The sequence below is a fragment of the Emericellopsis cladophorae genome, assembly GCF_022114955.1.
Source record: "Emericellopsis cladophorae strain MUM 19.33 chromosome Unknown NODE_1_length_1489480_cov_119_871856, whole genome shotgun sequence".
Lineage (NCBI taxonomy): Eukaryota > Fungi > Ascomycota > Sordariomycetes > Hypocreales > Bionectriaceae > Emericellopsis > Emericellopsis cladophorae.
In genome coordinates, this window is record NW_026250926.1 from 702,879 (window position 1) to 721,828 (window position 18,950).

At 56.8% G+C, this 18,950-nt stretch overlaps 4 protein-coding genes across 4 annotated transcripts; 1 reads left to right on the forward strand and 3 right to left on the reverse strand.

Annotated features, from left to right (window-relative positions):
• Window positions 1–565: 565 nt before the first annotated feature.
• J7T54_006106 (Actin cytoskeleton-regulatory complex protein-like protein) lies at window positions 566–5,088 on the reverse strand (the record flags this gene model as incomplete). Its single annotated transcript, XM_051503853.1, has 3 exons — window positions 566–1,742; window positions 1,800–4,295; window positions 4,355–5,088. 3 exons carry the CDS (start codon window positions 5,086–5,088, stop codon window positions 566–568), a joined length of 4,407 nt encoding a protein of 1,468 aa, XP_051366623.1.
• Window positions 5,089–5,860: 772 nt separating this feature from the next.
• On the reverse strand, window positions 5,861–9,515 carry J7T54_006107 (uncharacterized protein; the record flags this gene model as incomplete). The annotated part of the gene is made up of 3 exons (XM_051503864.1): window positions 5,861–7,839; window positions 7,887–8,296; window positions 8,401–9,515. 3 exons carry the CDS (start codon window positions 9,513–9,515, stop codon window positions 5,861–5,863), a joined length of 3,504 nt encoding a protein of 1,167 aa, XP_051366624.1.
• Window positions 9,516–13,159: 3,644 nt separating this feature from the next.
• J7T54_006108 (NADH-cytochrome b5 reductase-like protein) lies at window positions 13,160–14,285 on the forward strand (the record flags this gene model as incomplete). Its single annotated transcript, XM_051503875.1, has 4 exons — window positions 13,160–13,319; window positions 13,384–13,465; window positions 13,525–14,068; window positions 14,136–14,285. The coding sequence occupies 4 exons, from the start codon at window positions 13,160–13,162 to the stop codon at window positions 14,283–14,285; spliced, it is 936 nt and encodes a 311-aa protein (XP_051366625.1).
• Window positions 14,286–14,626: 341 nt separating this feature from the next.
• J7T54_006109 (Tetratricopeptide repeat protein-like protein) lies at window positions 14,627–18,373 on the reverse strand (the record flags this gene model as incomplete). Its single annotated transcript, XM_051503886.1, has 2 exons — window positions 14,627–15,700; window positions 15,755–18,373. The coding sequence occupies 2 exons, from the start codon at window positions 18,371–18,373 to the stop codon at window positions 14,627–14,629; spliced, it is 3,693 nt and encodes a 1,230-aa protein (XP_051366626.1).
• Window positions 18,374–18,950: the final 577 nt, after the last annotated feature.

Consider the following 18,950-nt stretch of genomic DNA (forward strand, 5'->3'; position numbering starts at 1 on the left):
TCCTCCATGGATATCCAGGGAAATCTAGGAACTCCGATCCAAAACTTCCAAAGTGAGTCAGTGACCCTCCCGGTCCCGACATGGACATGGTTCTCTCCGGCATTGGATCGTTAGCTCCAGCGGTCTAAAGAGCTTGCATTTTCACAACACCCGATCTCGTCATTAAACAATGCATAAAAGTCTCATTCCTTTATTTGCCAATGTGAACAACGCATCCCATCAATACGACTACCACGTAGCTCAGCGCGCTAAGGCGACCTCATCCAAGGCCATCCTTCCTCCTCAATGTAGCCTTCTGGGCAGTGCATAGTGCTGGTAGCCGGGCCATGGGCTATCGGTCCACGGCTCCATTGTCGGCAAGTGTGCCGAAAAGGTTCCCATCACACACAGCGCGAACGATCTGCTGTTGAAGTCCTCCCACAATGGCAACATGACGTGTCTCAAAGGCACAAGGAACAACAGATCACTATCCAAAAGGAGAAGCATTGTAGACTATGTAAATCGCGATTCTATCGCAACGAAACGAACAAACTGAATCTGGTACATACTCTCCCCGTGCGTCGTCCTACAGGACGCGGCCAGCAACAGCAGCGGCGCTGGTGTCCTTTGTCTTGGTCTTCTTCAGGGATTTGCCTGTCTGAATCTCACCGAGGAAGCCAGCTGGCCGGCCACCACCGGCCGCAGGTGGTGGAGGCGCGCCTCCCGGAGGAGGGGGAGGCGGCCCAGGAGGACCGCCAGGGGGAGGTGGCGGTGGAGGGCCACCAGGAGAGGCCATGCCAGGCATAGGAGGGGGGGGAGGGGGAGGAGCGCTGGGAGCGTCTGATCCGGGCATGGGAGGAGGCGGTGGTGGTGGCCCAGAAGGCGCATCGTCCGCAGGCATCGGAGGTGGTGGTGCAGCGGGAGCATCACCAGCAGGAGGTGGTGGTGGTGGTCCAGCAATCGGCGCATCCTGACCAGGTGTGGCGGGCGAAGAGTCCCTGCCAGGAGCAGACAATGGTCGCGGGGGGGCCATTGTGCCGAACAGGATGGATGCGAGTTGAGCAGCGTTGCCGCCTCCGGGACGATCGTCCTCATCGTCGGAGCTGTCTTCTTCCTTGTCAGAGCCCCAGTCATCGGAATCAGCACGCTTCCTAGACACAGGAGTGGGTGCTGGTTGAGGCTCTTGCTTCATGCGGTGGAACGGATTTGTAGAAGCGTCTGGAGCAGGAGCCGCTGGTGCTGAAGGAGCCGCTGGCGCCGAGGGAGCGGCGGCAGGAGATGTCGTCTCGGGTGCCTGGGACATCATCTTGAAGTAGGGATTCTTGCTCTCCGTCTCAGTCGGAGGCGATGTCACGACCGAGGGGACAGCGGGAGCAGCATCGGCAGCGGTCGTAGGCGGCGACGCGGCCTTGCGCTCAAGCTCCTGGCTGGCAGCTTGACTGCCACCCATGGTCGGAGTCGAGGCCTGAGGGGTGATCTGCTGGGGGCCTTCATCGTCGGACGAGGAGTCCGAGTCGTCGTTCATGGCTTCCAGCTGTCGCTGCAGCTCGAGCTCGCGCTGCCTGGCTGCCTCAATCTCAGCACGACGGGCTGCCAGCTTGGCTTCCTTGTCCTTGGCCTCGGCCATGGCGGCCTTCTTCCTCTTCTTCTCCTCTTCTTTGCGCAGTTTGCCTTGCTTGACCTGCTCCTCGAGTGCCTTGAGGCGAGCATCGGCCTCTCTCTGCTCCTTGGCGAATTCGTCCTCTTCATCCTTGACGTCGTCCCTGTTAAGGTTAGCTCAGAATGCCGCAGATTTTACAACGAGAAATGGTCAGACTCACTCCAATTGCTGGGTCTCGCGCTGTTGGTCTTCTTGTGCTTGAGCAAGGCGCTGCTCTTCAGCGGCTTTGTTCGCCGCGTCGTCCTCCTCGGCCTTGGGCGCCGCCCCTCCCTTGCGAGTAGGAGGTGGAGGGGGCTTCTTCGCAGAGGCCTTGGCGGCTTCAGGCTCCGTGGCAGGGGGCGGAATGCCCTGCTCCTCAGCGAGACGAGCCTGGCGCTCCTGCTCACGGCGTGCATCCTCTTCTTCAGCAGCGCGCATCTTCGCAGCCCGCTCAGCCCGCTCTCGCTCAGCGCGTTGCGCAGCGCTCTCGCCGGGCTTTGATGGCGCCTTGATGCCGAGGGCCGCCAGACGCTCAGCCATACGCTGCTCGGCTTGCTGTTTGATAAAGGCGGCGCGCTCCTCAGGCGTCTTGTAAGCCGCATATGAGCCACCCGAAGCGGCGGGGCTGCCGGTGCGAGACGTCGAGACTGGGCTGTCCACACGAGGACTGGCCACACGCTCAGGTCGAGTCTCCTCAACAGGGGCTGAAGGGCGAGCAGTGCGCTTATCCTGTGCACGGACGCGGGCAGAGCGACTTTCCCGCTGGAGATCAAAAATGAAGTCGCGCACATCATCCTCAACACCAAGGGCATCCTCCCAGCGGCGCTTTTCGTGCTGGCTGGACTCATCCTGAGACCCTTCCTTGAGGCTGTCCTCAATACCGCGGGCAAAGTCACGAACACTCTCCTCAACGTCACGGACCATGCTCTCATTAGCCTCGCGCTCGTTCTTGGCCTTGATCGATTCCTCCTCGAGGCGCTTCGAGGCAGCGTCGTCACTTTCGACGGGATTATCAATCTTCTTTCCCGTCAAAGCCGCAGTGCGCTGCTGCATCATGGCCTTAGCGCGGGCCTTGAGGCGGTCGGATTCGGTGACAACACCGCCAGGGCCCGTGCCAACAATAGAGGCTGCGCTGCCGGGGTTGGCCTTGGCATCCTGAAGGCGGAACAGCTCCAATTTGGTCTCTTGAATTGCCTTCTCAGTCCTGCGAACCTGGGACGCCAACTCGGGGATCTTGTCCGTCAGATTCTGGAGCTGACGCTTCATAGCACGCCTCTCGGCCTCGGAATCACCGGAGGACGGCGAAGCATCGGGATGGGCGTCAATGTCTCCTTGGATTCGGCGGATCCTGCGGTATAGCTCCTCCGCTTCGGCACGATCGCGCCGATCGAGGATGTCATCTTCCTCGGCGTGCTTTTCGTCCTTGAAGTCCATCGCGTCGAGCAGCACCTGCTTCTCGCGTATCTTCTTCCTTAGCTGGTCCAGAGTCAGATCGTCGCTGGAGTCAACAGAGCCAGGTGAGCTTGGTCGCGGCGAATCGTTGCCGACCCTGCGACGTGCGCTTGACTTGTATCCAAACTCCTCATCGCTGTTGCGGAAGACAGTGGCATCCTTGCGACCAGCAGCGCCCACATTGGCACCTCCACGGAACGACCGATTCTTCATGTAGCTTACACCAGTCTTCTGGGGCAAGAGGGCCGCTCCAGAGTTCTTGCGGTCATCCGACTCCCGGCTGAGCATAGACTTGACAGTGCCGATGGACTGGCTGAAGTTGCGCGTAGAGGGTGGCACAAGCTCGGGAGGGAGCGAGTTGGGCAGTGGGTATCCATTGAGCTTGCGGTAGATCAAATGCATGGCCACCGCAAACTCGTCGAGATTCAAGCGACCCTTGTTGCCGTGATCAGCCAGGGTCCACACGCGCTCCAGGTCAGGCTTCTCGAGTCCACTCTGGCCCATGATCTCAATGGCTTGATCGCCACCAATGTAGCCCTTGCCCAACCCGTCCCAAGCTCGGAATAAAGAGTCGTAGCGGGTCTTCTCTTCCTTGGTGATGGCCCAGGGAATCACTGCATTGCCCTGCAAGCCTTGAGTAGTAAAATTGCCTGCTTCCCGTCCCTGCTGAGGCATCATGCGTGCCTGCAAGGCGTCAATGTTCGGCAGACCACTGTCGGGCGCGTTGACAAGACCCCACTGACCAGGTCGACCCGTTGGCTGGGCGTTCAGAGGGGCAGCGGGCTGGTTATAACCAGTCGGCATAGGAGGCATAGGAGGGCGAGGCCCGGAATATCCAGTAGCCTGGGGGTTCTGGGCGCCAGGAAAGCCAGTCTGATGAGCCTGCAGGCCCTGTTGGCCAGGGAAGCCTGTCTGCTGAGGCTGAAGACCCTGGCTCGGCTGCTGTGGGAAACCTGTCATTTGCGATGACAAGATTTGAGAGTTGGACGGCTGCGCTGGCTGCTGCTGCTGAGCGCTGGGCGTCGGTGCGCTTGGCGCAGAAGATGGCGCGTCCTCTGCAACGCTGAAGCTGATAATGTCTACCATGCTCGAAACCTCGTTCTTGATGTTTTCGGGTAGGGTTGGAGGCAGGGACTTGCCCGTAAGTTTCAGGTTGCAAAGATACATTGCGAGTGCGAATTCGGGAAAGTAGAGCTGACCGGCCCTGGTGGTATCGGCGAGGGTCCTAGGTTAGATATGTTAGCGAACCACACTCCCGTCATCTCTTTGCTTTGTACGACGTACCAGATATGCGAGAGAGAATCTCCATCCAGACGCGATCGCATCAGGAGATCACGCGCCTTCTCCCCCGACATGGTCATTGTCGATTCGCCAACGGCGGACCCGAACAAGGTCTCGAACTTGGCCTGATCAGGCGCCGTAATGAACGACAACCTGATGTTCGGGATCTTGTTTGGCTTCGGCTTGGTTTCGCCTCTGCGCCCCGCTGGCTTGGGCGTGCCGCCGGTCTGGAACGAAGCCGCCATTTCATTGAAGCCAGTAGCCTGAGGCTTCATTGGCGGCGGGGGAGGCTGCGAAGGCCCGCTCGCCGGCTGAGGCGAGGTCGAGTAGCCAGTTCGCTGCGGCGGTTGGCTTTGGAAAGGGGAACTCTGCTGCTGAGGCTGTTGACCCTGCTGCTGTTGCTGGAACTGCGACTGGAACTGCGGAGGGATCGAGGGCATGGGAGGCGCGCCAGTCTGGAAGCTCTGTTGAGGCTGAGGCTGCTGGCCCGGGAAGCCAGTGTACTGCTGTTGAAGCGGCTGCTGCTGAGGCAAGCCAGTCTGCTGCGCTTGCATAGGGAATCCGGTGTACTGCTGCTGCAGCGGCTGTTGCTGGCCAAAGCCAGTGGGCTGCGGCGCAAAGGGGCTCGGTTGCTGCCCGGGCTGCTGTGCGGCCCCAAAGGCGCCGCCATACTGTTGCTGCTGGGCACCAGGACGCTGGCCGCCGCCTCCGAGGAAGGCGTTCGAGTTCGAATACATGGCGCCTTGGCGGTAAGCGAATGGCTCGCGGACGGGCAATGTCAGGGACGTCGGAGCCCTTGGTCGCGATGGAACCGCGGGAGTCCGTCCAGCGACTGAATTGGGGATCGATCGAAGGTCGATTCCAATCAGCCGTCGTTCTCCCGATGCAAGACAAGTCTGCAGGAATACGAATGGGTTGGTTGGGCTGTCGGGCTGTATGAGGGTGGCCCAGTACGGAGGTGCAAGTCGACGTTGCCAGATGACGATAGCTTTCACTGGGGCAGAGGCCAGAGCAGGTCAGGCAACGCAATCGAACCGTGACTTTGAACGGGTGGGCCTTCTTGGCCTTGCCTTGCATCGTTCCGTGGCTGGTGCCTGCCGCCCGTGCTGCAGAATCAGGCGGGGTCCGCAAAGCCTGTGGCGCAGCGACTCCATCACATCAACAACCGCAACCCCTTTTCCCTTCACACTAACGTTACATAGCACGCGGAGAAGCAGAAAGCATCGTCGAGACCACAAATGTATAATCAGATCACTTTAACTCTAATTGAGAAAACGAAGGGTATCAAGTCCGTACAGCTGTGTCGCGACTCCAAACAAACGCCGATACTCTCTCTCGTATGATATCATAGAACCCATACGCCCTGCTGTCCCCTACCAGTTAACGACAACGAATGTGATCGATCCCCAACTATAGACTCCGTCTGAATGCAGGCCTCGAAAAGATCAAAACATAAAAGGTATGGGGTGATATACGAAGGAAAGTTCTTGGCACACGCAAGGACGGACATCAATCCTCCTCTTTAATGCACCCTACCGTCTCCTTCCACGCCCGTCTGTGTCCCTTCATCTGCAAGCCCTGGTCTGCGGCCTGCGCGTCGAAGTACGTGTAATTGCCATCAGAATCGTGAAAGGGCGCTTCTGGATTCGAGGCAACTGAGCCTCCGCGAGGGCTTTCCGCCTCGGGTGGTGTCTGGTCAGGCGTGCTGAAACTGCCATCACCAATGCTGGTTGGACTTACGGCTGCGCTCGAGGCAGCAGAGTCGGAGCGCCGTAGTGCCCCAGAACCGTGTGCGCCACGGGGGCTCTCGGGGGCGTATTTGGGACTCGGCGACCCTTGTTTGGATAGACTGTTGCTTCGTCGCGACTCGAGTTCCCTGATGGCGAGCCCTCCGAACGAGGCCCAGAAAGTTCCGTCCGTGGCAGCAGCGTTCTGGGACTCCACCTCATCATCTGAATATTTGCTTTCTTCGTGCAGTCGATTGTTTCTCTGGAGGATCTGTTCCAGCTCTGCGATCACCGTTTCCCACTGGTCTTTGAGCTGTTGGACGAGAGCCTTATCTCCAGATGGAGCCGGTGCCTTGTCATGCCTGAACCTCGAGACCACAGATGAGCGCCTTTTCGGCGTGGCGATGCTCACGCTAGAGGCAACCTTGCGCATGGATCGGTCGAGCTCCTGAGGCGAAAACGCCGAGAAATGTCGAATGGCTGTATTCGACTCTAGGTATTTCACAAGGTGGCGGAAGTTGGAGAGGTTGAAGTCGTTGTCTTCACAATCCAGGGTGTGAAGCGTGTCATTTCCCCCAACAGCCTCGGCGAGATCGCCAATGTTGACGTTGAGCATCTGGCTGCGCACACGCAGGTGCTCGATCCGCCTGTTGGAACGCATGCCAATCAAGGCACGTGAGAACTCCTTGCCCAGTCTCCCTTCGTCAAGCTTGGCATCGTAGCCAGATATGTCAAGAAAGCGTACAGTGTCATTGTTGACGAAGAAGTCGGATACTGCCTGGCACGCCTCAGCGCTGGCTGCGTCCGGCGTCGATGACCCCGCCAGGCTGAGGCACTCGATGGTCTTATTGACTGTCAGGGCCTTCCAGAGCTTTGTGTAGTTGATTTCATGGTTGAACTCCACCATTTGCAAGAACAAGCTCCAGGGGGCAAAGCCGCATGCGATGGCCCCGCACAAGTCATCAATCCCTTCATCGAGGCGGTTGCCGTTGGCATGAACGGTCACCTTGCGGGCCTGGCCCATCGACCGTAGAATTCTCGCGAGCTGCCGTCCAGTGAGTCCGCATTTGTTCAGACGCAAAGTCTGCATTGAGTGAGACTTGCCCATCTGCAGATAGCCTGCCAAGACATCCACTGTAGCCTCATTGAGCGCTATGCATGACAGGTCCAGTTCGTTCAAGGACCAGTTGTGAATAGCCGCCTCATCGACAACGGGGCAACGGCTGTCAAGGCGTGTGCTGCTCGCAATATTCAGCTTCCTGAGTACTCGAAGTTGGTTGAGGCTATGTCGAAGAACATCCGACTTGACAACGCCCTGATTGTCGGAAATATCCAGAACCTGAAGTGAGTCCATCTGTCCCGCTAATCCAACCGCGAGCTTTGACAGACCTGCGTCTCCAAGACTGCATCCCGCGAGCTCTAGTTTCCTGAAGTGGACGTGATCGAGGACGAGCAGACTGGCAAGCTCGTCAACATCACTCGACAACAATGGGTTGCCTGACATGGTAATGCTGTGGCACGTGCAAAGCTCTGCACGCGCCAGTGCCAGGATAGGACGCACGATCTCGGAGCTAGTCCGTCGGCAGCTTGCATAATCTACGGATACGCGCGCCTGGGACGATCGTTTGTCTCGGATCCCAAGACAGTTGGTAAGGTCGATGCAGCGGATCGACTCAGATGCAAACAGCAGCGCATGGAATTCTTGAGTCAACGCGGGTGATTCGATCAGATCATCATAGTGGTCTTTCGTTATCTTGCAGCCTGATATTGTCAGCGTGGCGCGCAGGCCGGAGGTCCAGAGCACTTACCGTTGAGAGAGGTGTAGACAACCCCTTCACCATACGGCGAATAGTCCTTCCTGGCGGCAAGAGGCGACAAGTCTACATTGCGAAAGGAGATGCCCTTGAAAAAGCTGTTGTATCGCAGTGCCCGAAAGACAGCCATGAGTTGCGCTGGGGAGTACGGTGAACTTTCCGACTGCATCAGCCGGAAGACAGGCTGCGAGGATGTGCACCATTCAACTGTCCAATGTGGCATGCTTGTGTGGAACGCAGCACAGTAGGCCTGGAGACTGCGCTCGATCCCTCCAAGGTCGTTGCCCGATGTCAATTGCAGAGGTGGCGGTAGCCCCTTGATATCGAAGATACTCTGCTGGAAGTGCTGAGGCCACATGGGCTTGAGAATGCGATCGACGCGGAGCAGTGCCTCGATGATTCGCCTGTAATGAACACTCGCAAGGTCAAGACGTGCCTCCCGCCCGAATGGTGATCTGAAAGTTGTAAGCAACTAGCTCTGTAGGGCTCGTGCCAGCAAATAGCTCACCGAAAGCTCATCAAGAACCTCTGTTCGTGCGAGGCCACAGAGGCCCGGAATCCAACCATGGTAACCGTGCCGAAATGGCTAGATTTGACGCGGAGCTCTCCAGCAGGCGTGCCATATTCAGCTTTCAATACCTCGATAAGATAACACATGTAGGGCCCAATAACGAAGTAGAACGATGATCCGTCTACGTGTTGCTGGCTGTCCTCGGTAGCGTGGGGCTTCTGGGCGATGCCGACGATTCGCTTCGCGACGGGGAAAATCAGATTCTTTGATGGCCCATCGGCGAATGGTGTCTCATGATTAGCCACAATGTGATCAATGCGAATCCTCAAGTTGTCTGAGACCACGGCATGAGCATTCGATTGACGATGCCGCACCCTGCACATGCTGTGAATCGATCCAAGCCAGTCGTTTCTTTCCTTGGGCGTGGAGAAAAACAGATGAGCCTTGCAATAAGCCAAGCGCGGGCAAGGCGAGAACCACCACAGCTCGAGGCCAAAACGTGGGCTCGCTCCCTCCTCCACGAAAACCGCGACGAGCGAGTGTAGAGGTACCTCGAATCGAATCTCCGATACTGCTGATTTGGCAGTCAAGGCGGACCGAGCATCCGGCTGCGACTCATAGGCCTCGGAGACTGCTAACTGAGGGAAAACGCCTCGCGCAGCCTCGACGCTGCCGACTTTGACCAGGCAGTGGTCTGTCAGGACGAGGTATTCTGTGCGCGCCTTCAGCAAGGAAACGTCGGTTTTGAGCGGCCCGCACTTGATGATCTCCATGGCCGAGAAGGAGAGGTCTATCGGACTTCCAGGCATGTCCGCAGGCGAGGGCGGTATGGATGAGTCTCTCGACACCCGGCGATGTAGCCTATCCAACATAGTACTGGAGCTGGAAGGTACTTTCTGGAGCCGGCGCATCGAGCTTGATCGCCTTGGCCCGCCATTGTTGATGGAATCGAGCGATGAGCTGCTTAAGGACCGCAATGCCCTGGTGAGAGTTCTGGGGGCCTTGGCCTCGACCGGGTCGGCTTGTTCCACCAGCGGCTCGTACTGCTGTACCGGGGGCTGCGCCGTCTTGAGTGACGGCAGAGTCTTCTTCCTCCATATGTCTGCAGTCATTGTGGCGATATAGACGGCAAACCCGGCGACGACCTCAAGGGCACAGCTCGCGATGCTGGTAACTGACACTCGAAACTTGTGTTGATAACTTGCGGGCCTCTGTTCCTTCGCGCCGCTTGCTTTGTCCAGGTCTCAGAGAAATGTCGACTGGAAGTCAGCGGATGACCTGGAGTTGCACGAATGTCTCAGCCACGGCTTTTGTCCCACTGCAGCAAGCAGGATGAGACGCCCTCCGCATCCGTTCACTCGGTAACGGCCGACACAGTTGGATGACGAGCGTTCGTCCGTGTTGGGTGTTTCGGTGTAAGCCAAATCGATGACTGTTCCACCAACGTAGGACAAATTGCTACACACCCGAGCGAATGTCTGTGACGACTTGCGTAGGGTAGAGTACCAGAGACAATGGTGAGAGCCCGATTCTGAACGATTGAAGCCCAAAGTTCGTGCGAGGCAGGGTGCTTAAGGCCCGCGATCCACTGTGAAGCAATTGGCTGTGGAACTGAAGTATGGCGGGACGGATACGGTTCCGGAAAGCAATTGGAAGCTTGCGACGCCGAAGGTTTAGTAGCTGGAATGCGCGCCAGCGCTCGGGAATGCGATCAAAGGTAAACCTCCTATGTGACAGGTGCGGGCACCAGCTTCTGCCGCGTATAGTGGGCCGGCCGGCCTTCCCAAGTCGAGGATTAGTTACCTGCCACTGAGATGGGACAGTAGACGGGGTGACAAGAAGAGAGAGGACCGGAGGGATAAGCAAGTAATTATCTCTGATGCGGAGGTTGAGGCAGCGGGAGGCGCGGACAAACCAATTGGAGAAGGTCCAGTCCCTTGCAAGGAAGGCGCCTGCCTGCGTATTTCGCCTGCCTGCCTGTTTGCTTGGTTGCTGCTATCGGAAACGACAGTTGCACCAGACGGAAGTAGCGACAGATGTATGGCGGCAACCCATTTAAGTTAATTATCACCCTCTTCCCAGTGTCACGGCAATACGCCAAGGTGAAAGCTATACGACCCGTTCGGGGCTAAGCGATGGGACGCGATGAACGAGGAAGGGAGGGAGGGAGGCGAAGCTGCTATCAACAACGACCTGTGGCGGTGCGTGCGTAATCGTTTGTCGCTGTCTTGCAGGCTGATCACTCGCTCATTCACGCTCACGCCTGCGTACTGGGCAAGGTGGGAAAGACTGAAAGACAGTTAAGACGTACGTATGGGTCGAATAAGAAGTACAGGATAAAGGAGCCCAGGTCAGCGAGACAGCGAAGGGTTTCGTTGGTTGCGAAGGCCAAGTTCACGGCATAGGAAAGACGACGAGCGCGTTCCGGATCGCACATGGTGATGTCGATATCGATCTAATTGCCTGCCAAGGGTAGGGAATAATTCGTTGGCTCGGCGGCATTGACCATCGACGTCAGTGGTAGCGCAAGCTGCAACAATAGCCCCGAGCTAGGCTAGCAGGGACTGGAGCCTGACTGGACTCTCGACTATCCACGTTCTTCTGGGGCGTCCCGTACTCGCGTTGTACGACTGCTTATACGAAGATCACCAGATGCCACAGTCACCGCTTCTAGCTACTCGCGGGGCATAGAGATGAGCGTTGAGTATTGATCCAACGATCGGAGTGCGTCGCGCAAGTCTGCTTGTGATTCTGCGTTGTCTTACAACAGGCAGCACAACGCAGGCCGACTGCCCACCTCCAGGCTCCGGCCCCTCCATCTTGCATCATCAAACCCTGGCAAATATGGGCTAGCCTCCTTGGCCCATGAATAATATGTTTGGGGGTCCAAGTTTCAATCGCATCCACGGACCCAATCACGCCCGCGAACCGTGCCAAGGGGCGCCGGTGGTGGATGGTTGGGCCAGGGCCCAAGCTGGGCAGCGAGCCCGCGAGCTGCGATACTGGCGGACAATTGACGTCGCTGGTACGGAGTACGTATATTCTCGAGCATCAGTTCATCACTACATACCGGTATGCGACTGTCCCTAGATGCCTCATATGCCTCAAGCGACGAGGTAACAAGCGTCGAGGTCAATTTGGGTAGGTAGCTATCACCCTCCGTGCAGGTCGGGCTGTAACCACTATCCAACGCCATGGATCGCGATTACACAAATGTCGATCATCCGGGTCGCAATTCGCAAGACGTGTCAGGAAGAGGGCCTCTGCAGCTGTGGACTGATCTGAAATGCTGATCTTGGCCCCGATATTTAGTGTGAACCTCCCACGACCAGAGTCACTAATAGTACTGGTCCTTGGATCAACAAAGTACCAAACGCCAAAGCTGGCAGGACCTTAAACCTCTTAATTACATCATGTGCTATCGAGCTTCACCATCCTAGGTATCTAAGTTAGCATGGCACGACGGGGCACGGTCAGTTCATTAGCAAGAGGCAGCAGCATCAGCTTTTAAATGCGCTCACTGCTCGCCGCAACGTGCATGCTGAGTTTCCTCTAATATTTGTTAGTTGATCCACCTACCTAGTTGTTGACCCCGATCCTGCAAACCACCCGGCAAGCATTCGAAGCCAATGCTCCATATCGCGCCGTACATGAGCTGTAGAGATCGGTCTGCCTCACATGGCTGCTGCTGGCCGACGGACAGACGGTGTCTCGTCGTATCCGTACTGAAATGTGCCAAACAGCCGTATCCATCACACCCGAACGTACATACGACATGGAGCAAGATTAACGCCATCATGGGATGCAATATCGACGGATCACTTTCTACACAACGGGTTCTTGTTGCTACTATCCGGATATGACACAAGCCATCGTCGTGCAGCAACATCCACTTTCATCATCTGTCCAATTGCCGGGCCAACAATACTGACTATCTCGACTGCTGTTTTTACATGGATATGCTTATCCAGAGCACAGCGTAAATCCAACTCTACCCAAACGCTATGGATATCTCAAGTGCAGGGGAATCTAAAGTTAGCGTCTTTCGGCTTGCTTGTATGCGGCGTGACCTGTCTTATCAAAAGCATCAGTCGTCGTATAGGGTAGGCCGCTAGAAATTCGCCGGCGAACGACCAGAATTACCAGACGCGGACCGAAGGGTTCAAACTTGACGCGAGTGAGTCGAGGCACTGCGACATTCTTCAAGAGTTTGCCGACTGTATTCTTCTGGTGCACAATTCTACGACATGGACAATTTGACGCGGTGAATAGAGGCTGCACATTGGGCGACGTGACCAACTTCAGGGCTCGTCGATTGGTGACCTACCTAACTTAGACTAAAAGGCAGACCTCACCTCAACAGTTACGGCCACCGAATGTCGCCGAGGCTACACGTAGGTTACTCGCGTCACGGGGAGTCTAGTTGAACGCTCGAAAACCAAAATCGTAGCAAGAGTCGTCCTGCAATTATCACACGCTCAGCAGCGAATAGTCTCGCTCGCTGTGCTGCTGCTCACCCGTGCGACGACTCGCTCGAGCCTTTACCGCCCAAACTGTCTAGCCCCCCCCCTCCCCAACCCTTCGGCTCTTGGTGGGGAAATTTCACAGAACATCCGGTCTGGTCCCTTTCTCACTCTTCAGTCGTCTCCTGAACCAGGAGAACCCCTCGAATCCCCTCAATCGTCGAGTCGCGTGCCCCTCGAAAGCCCGATACACGGTCGATAGCGCCAGCCAATTCCATAACCGAACCGTCAAGATGAGTGCCGCGGACGGCGACGCCTTCAACCTCAAGCGGGACTATGTCTACATCCCAGCTTTCATGCTCGTCGCGGGCACCCTTGTCGTCAAGAGGGAGTGGACGATCTACGCGATGCTGGTTGCCATCGCCTTTGGTGCCTGGAATATATGGACTCTCCGTGAGTGATGGCACACGACCATGTGCGGGCGGCGCAGAAAAGAGCTGACGTGCGGTGACCGCAGAGATTCGGCCTGTCCTGAAGCCCAACGTTTTCCAGGAGTTCGAGCTCCAAGAAAAAACCATCATATCCCACAACGTCGCCATGTGAGTAGTACCAGCCACGCGGACCAGCTTCCAGATCCCCAGATCCTAACAGCGTACAGCTACCGTTTCAAGCTCCCTCGTGCCGCCGACATCCTCGGCCTGCCCATCGGGCAGCACATCTCCATTGGCGCCCAGCTGCCCCAGCCTGATGGCACTACCAAGGAGATTGTCCGCTCGTACACGCCAATCTCCGGCGATCACCAGCCCGGCTTCTTTGACCTGCTCATCAAGTCCTACCCCCAGGGCAACATCTCGAAGCACATGGCCTCCCTCATGGTCGGCCAGCCCATCCGCGTCCGCGGCCCCAAGGGCGCCTTTGTCTACGAGCAGAACATGTGCAAGCACTTTGGCATGATCGCCGGCGGCACTGGCATCACCCCCATGCTCCAGATCATCCGCGCCATTGTCCGCGGCCGCCCCGAGGGCGATACCACCCAGGTCGACCTGATCTTCGCCAACGTCACCGAGCAGGACATTCTGCTCCAGGAGGACCTGGACGCGCTCGTCAAGGAGGACTCGGGCATCCGTGTGCACTACGTCTTGGACAAGCCCCCCGAGGGCTGGACTGGAGGTGTTGGCTATGTCACGGCTGAGATGATCCAGGTAAGCTGGCCTGGAATGACAGTGCTCGTGTGAACCAGCTCGCTGACTCCTTTCCCCCCACCCCCAGAAATGGCTCCCCAAGCCCGCCGACAAGGTCAAGATCCTCCTCTGTGGCCCGCCCCCCATGGTCAGTGGCCTCAAGAAGACCACCGAGAGCCTCGGCTACAAGAAGGCCCGCCCCGTCAGCAAGCTCGAGGACCAGGTCTTTGCCTTCTAGACGAGACTAGTATATCTCCACTTGGCAACATTTTCACCGAGAAAACGGATCGACAGTGGTGTCTGACGAAATCTTATGAGAAGGTACGAGTGCCTGATGAATATAATAACGCGGGTAGACAGGCGAGGAGGGAGAGGCGGCGGAGTATATGACCGACAGGTAGGCGACGGTGGAACGAGGACAAGAAAGCATGGTTCTCAACGTTATTGTTGTTTAAAGACTAAAGAGTAAATCATGAAGCCCCATTTTCAAATGATCGCTATGTGGCCAAAAAGTGCGCCTTCTACCGTCTTAGAAACCGCCATACTGTACATGGAATGCATCAGCCTTGAGCTGGCCCCTCACTCCTCGTCCTCGTCCTCTGCCTCTTTCATACTAGTGTCAGCGGCCGCAGCAGGCGATCCGGCCTCGTCTCCCGATTCAGCAGCGGCGGAGCTCTTCCTCACCGGCTCGTCATCTGCGTCGGCTTCCTCGTCGCTGTCGACGACCCGAGCGCGCCTTGTCCTCTTACTCTGCTGCTGCGGGGCGTCATCCTCGTCTTCATCTCCAGCGTCTCCACCCTTGATCCTGTTGGCGGTATCGTCCACGTCCATCTTATCACCAGCTTCATTCTCGTCCAACTCTGAGAGTGGCGAGTCCTCCCTCTCCTCGAGGTTCTTCTCCGCCGCCTCGAGGGCGTCGTCGTCGTCTTCCTCATCGCTGTCCACTATGATCTCCGACGACTTGAACTTGGGGTTGTCCTTCTTTTGCGTGAGGCGTCTCTTCTTCTTTGCCGGGCTTGCCTCGTCGTCCTCATCGTCATCATCGACGTTCTTCTTCTTGCGCGACCTTGGCTGCTTGGACTTGCCTTCGCCTCGGGGAGCAGCCGGCTTGCGCTTGCGCTTCACCTTTTGACCAGTCTCTTCGTCGGTAGTCATCTCAGCTTGCTTGCGCTCCTCTTCCTCCTGTCTCTCCCTGTCTCGCGCCGCGGCGAGCTCGCGATCTCGTGCCTGGATTCTCTCGCGTTCCTTGCGCAGGTTGTCAAGACGCTCCTTCTCCTTCGCCTCGGCAGCTGCACGAGCCTCGTCCCGCTTCTTCTTCTCAGCCTCGCGTAGACGTCGTGCCTCCTCAATCTTGTCCTTGTTTGCCTCCTCCCATTCCTTCTGCTTGCCAATGGCACGCTCCAGTTGCTTGCGCAAAGTGTTGCGAGCCATGCTGGCGCGTTGCTCAATATCGTGCTTGGGATAGGGGAACTGTGTGCCAGCGGCGATCTCGTCGAGCGAGGTGATGGCCTCCTCCAAGCCTTTTGCTGCCGCCTCCAGTTGCTCGGTGGACTTTTGGTTTCCAGGCAAACCTTGCATGAACGTGACAAGCTGGATCTGCACGAAAGCGACGTTGAACTTGCAGTTGACCTGCGCAGGCTGCGCCTTGAGCGCCTTGCAAAAATCAGTTTCTCAGCGTATAGAGTGGACCAGGCTGAATGGACTTACCAACTGTGCACACTCTAGTGCCTTCTCATAAGCCTCGAGCTTGCGCTCAGCGCGGCCACGGTTCAGACAAGTGCGGCCAAGGCAAGCGAGAATTGTCGGATCGTTCGCTTTGCCATCCCGCAACAAGGCCATCTCGTAGTTCTCCACCGCCTTCGACCATTGCCGCAGCTCGGCGTAAACGTGACCAAGATTCATGAACAAGTTGGAGTCCTTGATGGTGTCGCGCACTTTGTGGAACACCTGTAGGCCATTCTTTGTATCCTTCTTGTCTTCGACGTTGGCGATGGCAATGCCTTGCGCAGCATAGGCATTCTTTGGATCCAGCGAGAGAGCCTTATCGAAGAACTCGACCGCCCTTGCATACTGCTGACTACGTTTTGCTTTGTCGTGGTCTGTCTCACGACGCATCTCTCGCGCTTGCTGCAGGTTGAGGTTACCCATGGCGGTGAGGGCATACCTGTCATGCTTGTCGTAGTGCTGTAGCGTGTGCTTGTAGTGGCGGTACTCGTGGTCCTCCTGGATGTTGGCGGGTCGCTTCCTGCTGTGCACCTTGCCCAGGAACCAACCGTAGAGGGCACGCACATCGAGGTTGGCATTGTTGTCTTGGTAGAGCTTGGCGACCGCGTCTGGGCCTTCCTTGTTGGGGTTCTTCCGGAGCTTGATGTAAGCGAGGCGGATCCTAGCATCAATGTAATCGTCGTGACGCTTCAGCAATCCCTCGTACACCTCGACAGCCTTGTCAGTGAGCCCTTGGGCTTCATAGCTGCGACCCAAGTTGTAGCTGATGGAGGACACTAAGGCATCTGTATCGGCATCGGGATCCGCGTCGCTGATGCGAATACACGAGCCCAAAGCCGCCTGGAACATATCGCTCGACTGATCGTATTTCTCCGCTTGAAAGTGGAAACAACCAATGTTGTTCAGCAGTTGCGGCGAAAGGTGCTTCCGAAGAGCAGTCTTTATCTCTGCCTCGTCAGTGACTCCCTCTGGGTAGTGCGAGGCCGGCAAGTGATCGAGCTCCAATTGCTCAGCTTGTTGAAGGCACTGCAACGCCTTCTCAGGGTTGTCTAGTTCATAGAGACGCGCCAAGTTGAGCAGGACCGAGCCGTCCCTCGCGTGACTTTTCTTGGGATCTTTCCATGAAGCTCGCACATTCTCCAAAAACGAGATTGCCTTTTTCATTTCCGCGGACTTGTCCTCGTTGGAGTCGCTGCTTTGGCTCTCGAAGACCTCCTCAGCGTAGATGGTGCCCAAGAGAACCATAGCCTCATAGGTACGAGTCTGCTGTATCATCTTTTCCAGTCGTAGCTTGGCCTCGCCGAGATCGTTTCTCAGGACAGAAAGCTGCGCGCCACCGAATTTGGCTGGCAGATAGCCCCTATCTGTGCCTCCACGAGCATCATCGGCACGTCGGTAGTAATCAGCGGCCTTGTCGACGTTTCCCAGAGAATGTTCCTTCCTGGCTAGAATGTACCAACCATCACTGGCCACTGCATTGACGTCGGTGTAGTCGATAGCCTTGTGGGCCAGCTTGTCCACATTGTCCCAGTTTCTGCGAGACAAGAAGAAGCTGGAAAAGGTCGCGCAGGTCAACGGCATGTTCTTGTCAATCTTGAAAGCAGAGTGAGTGAGTTCAGTCATGGCTTTCTTGTAGAGCGACAAGAAATCATCAGTGTCCACAGGAAGATGACTACTGGCGTCCAGGTAGAACTGACCAAGGAGAATGATGGCCACTTTGGACTGGGGGTTGAGCTCCAGGCTGCGCTCCCAGGCCGTCCTGGCATCGTCCTTGTAGCCCAACTGCCACAAGCAGCAGCCGATGCCGATGCGGGGGTCTGGATCCGTCAGATCGGGCATCTTGGTAAGGACATCTTGATAAGAGGCCATTGCCTCTGGGTATTTTTGCATAGAATACAAGGTACGAGCCTTGCCCATCAGCGCCAACATATTCTGGCCATGCGAAACGCGGAGTGCATCCTCGAAGGCCTTCGCTGCTGTCTTCAGGAGGCCATGCTTCTCTGAGCCAGCTACTGAGCCCGTCTTGGAAGGAGCATGTAAGGAAGCCTTGAGGAGTAGCAACACACCTCGCGCAAGGTACATGGGCGAGAACGAGGGGTTCAAGCGCGCGACGTCGTTGAGCGAAGACGTTGCCATCTGGAGGTACTGCTCTTTCGTCTTGACCTCTGAGGCCGAAACGCCTTCAGGTACAAGGCGAGGGGCCTCACGGCTCTTGTAGAGATATAGCCAACATAAACAGCATAGCATGCTGACCCTGTCCCTCTGGCCCGTGCTGCTGCCAGAACTGTTAGCCTGGACAGCATTGGAGCCTCGGATCAAGATGTCAATGGCTTGGTCGACGCTGCCCTTCTTGGCGTAGGCCAGGGCGCTGGTCATCCAGAACGTCTTGGCTGCTTGTTCATTCTCGAGAAGCGTGCACAGATCTTCGGGATCGTCGTCGAGGTTCTCTAGACCAATTTCCACACCGGCCAGGTCCTCATCTTGCTCGCCATGTGTTGGGATCAGGAGAGAGTTGGGGATGTCGCGGAACCTCGTGAACTCGGAGTCATCCTGGCCATTGATGCCACCATTGGTGACAGTGCTGTTTTGCGTCGTCGCCATGGCTCAAGATACAATGTTTGGGTCGGCAGAGCGCAGTCGGACAGTGGGTGATGCTGAACTACGTGTCGGTGGGAGACGATGCGCAACTGGCTCTAGGCCGCTGCAACTCGTGATGCGCACTTCTTTCGTCGCTTTCACAGGGACTTGTGCATATTCGATGTTCCGTCGCGTGGAGATTCGGCACAGATGATCGCAAAATTCCGGGTGTGGCGCTGAGCAGCGATGGTAACGCAGACAAAAGTGAAAGCTTCGAATTCTGGCGACAATGCGCCGCGTCGAAAAAGGCCCGTGCGCAGCTGAGCGTAGCCTCCTACCGAAGCAGCGAAGCCTGAGGTAGTTTTTGTGGGGCGCCAATTAACTCACTTCAGATCATCCTTCGAGTCCCTGGACGCGTAACAGCTGTGAGAATATCCAGTCCTGGCCAACACAGCTAAGACTGTGACGTCGAGGGAAACCTTAAGTTAAAGACGTCCTTGGGCCAAGGCAGAACGCAGCGTTCTGAGAAGCTGCATGTCATCGGACACGATGCAATTTACTCAAGTGCTAGCGACGCCCTACTAAGCGTCTCTCGTTGCGA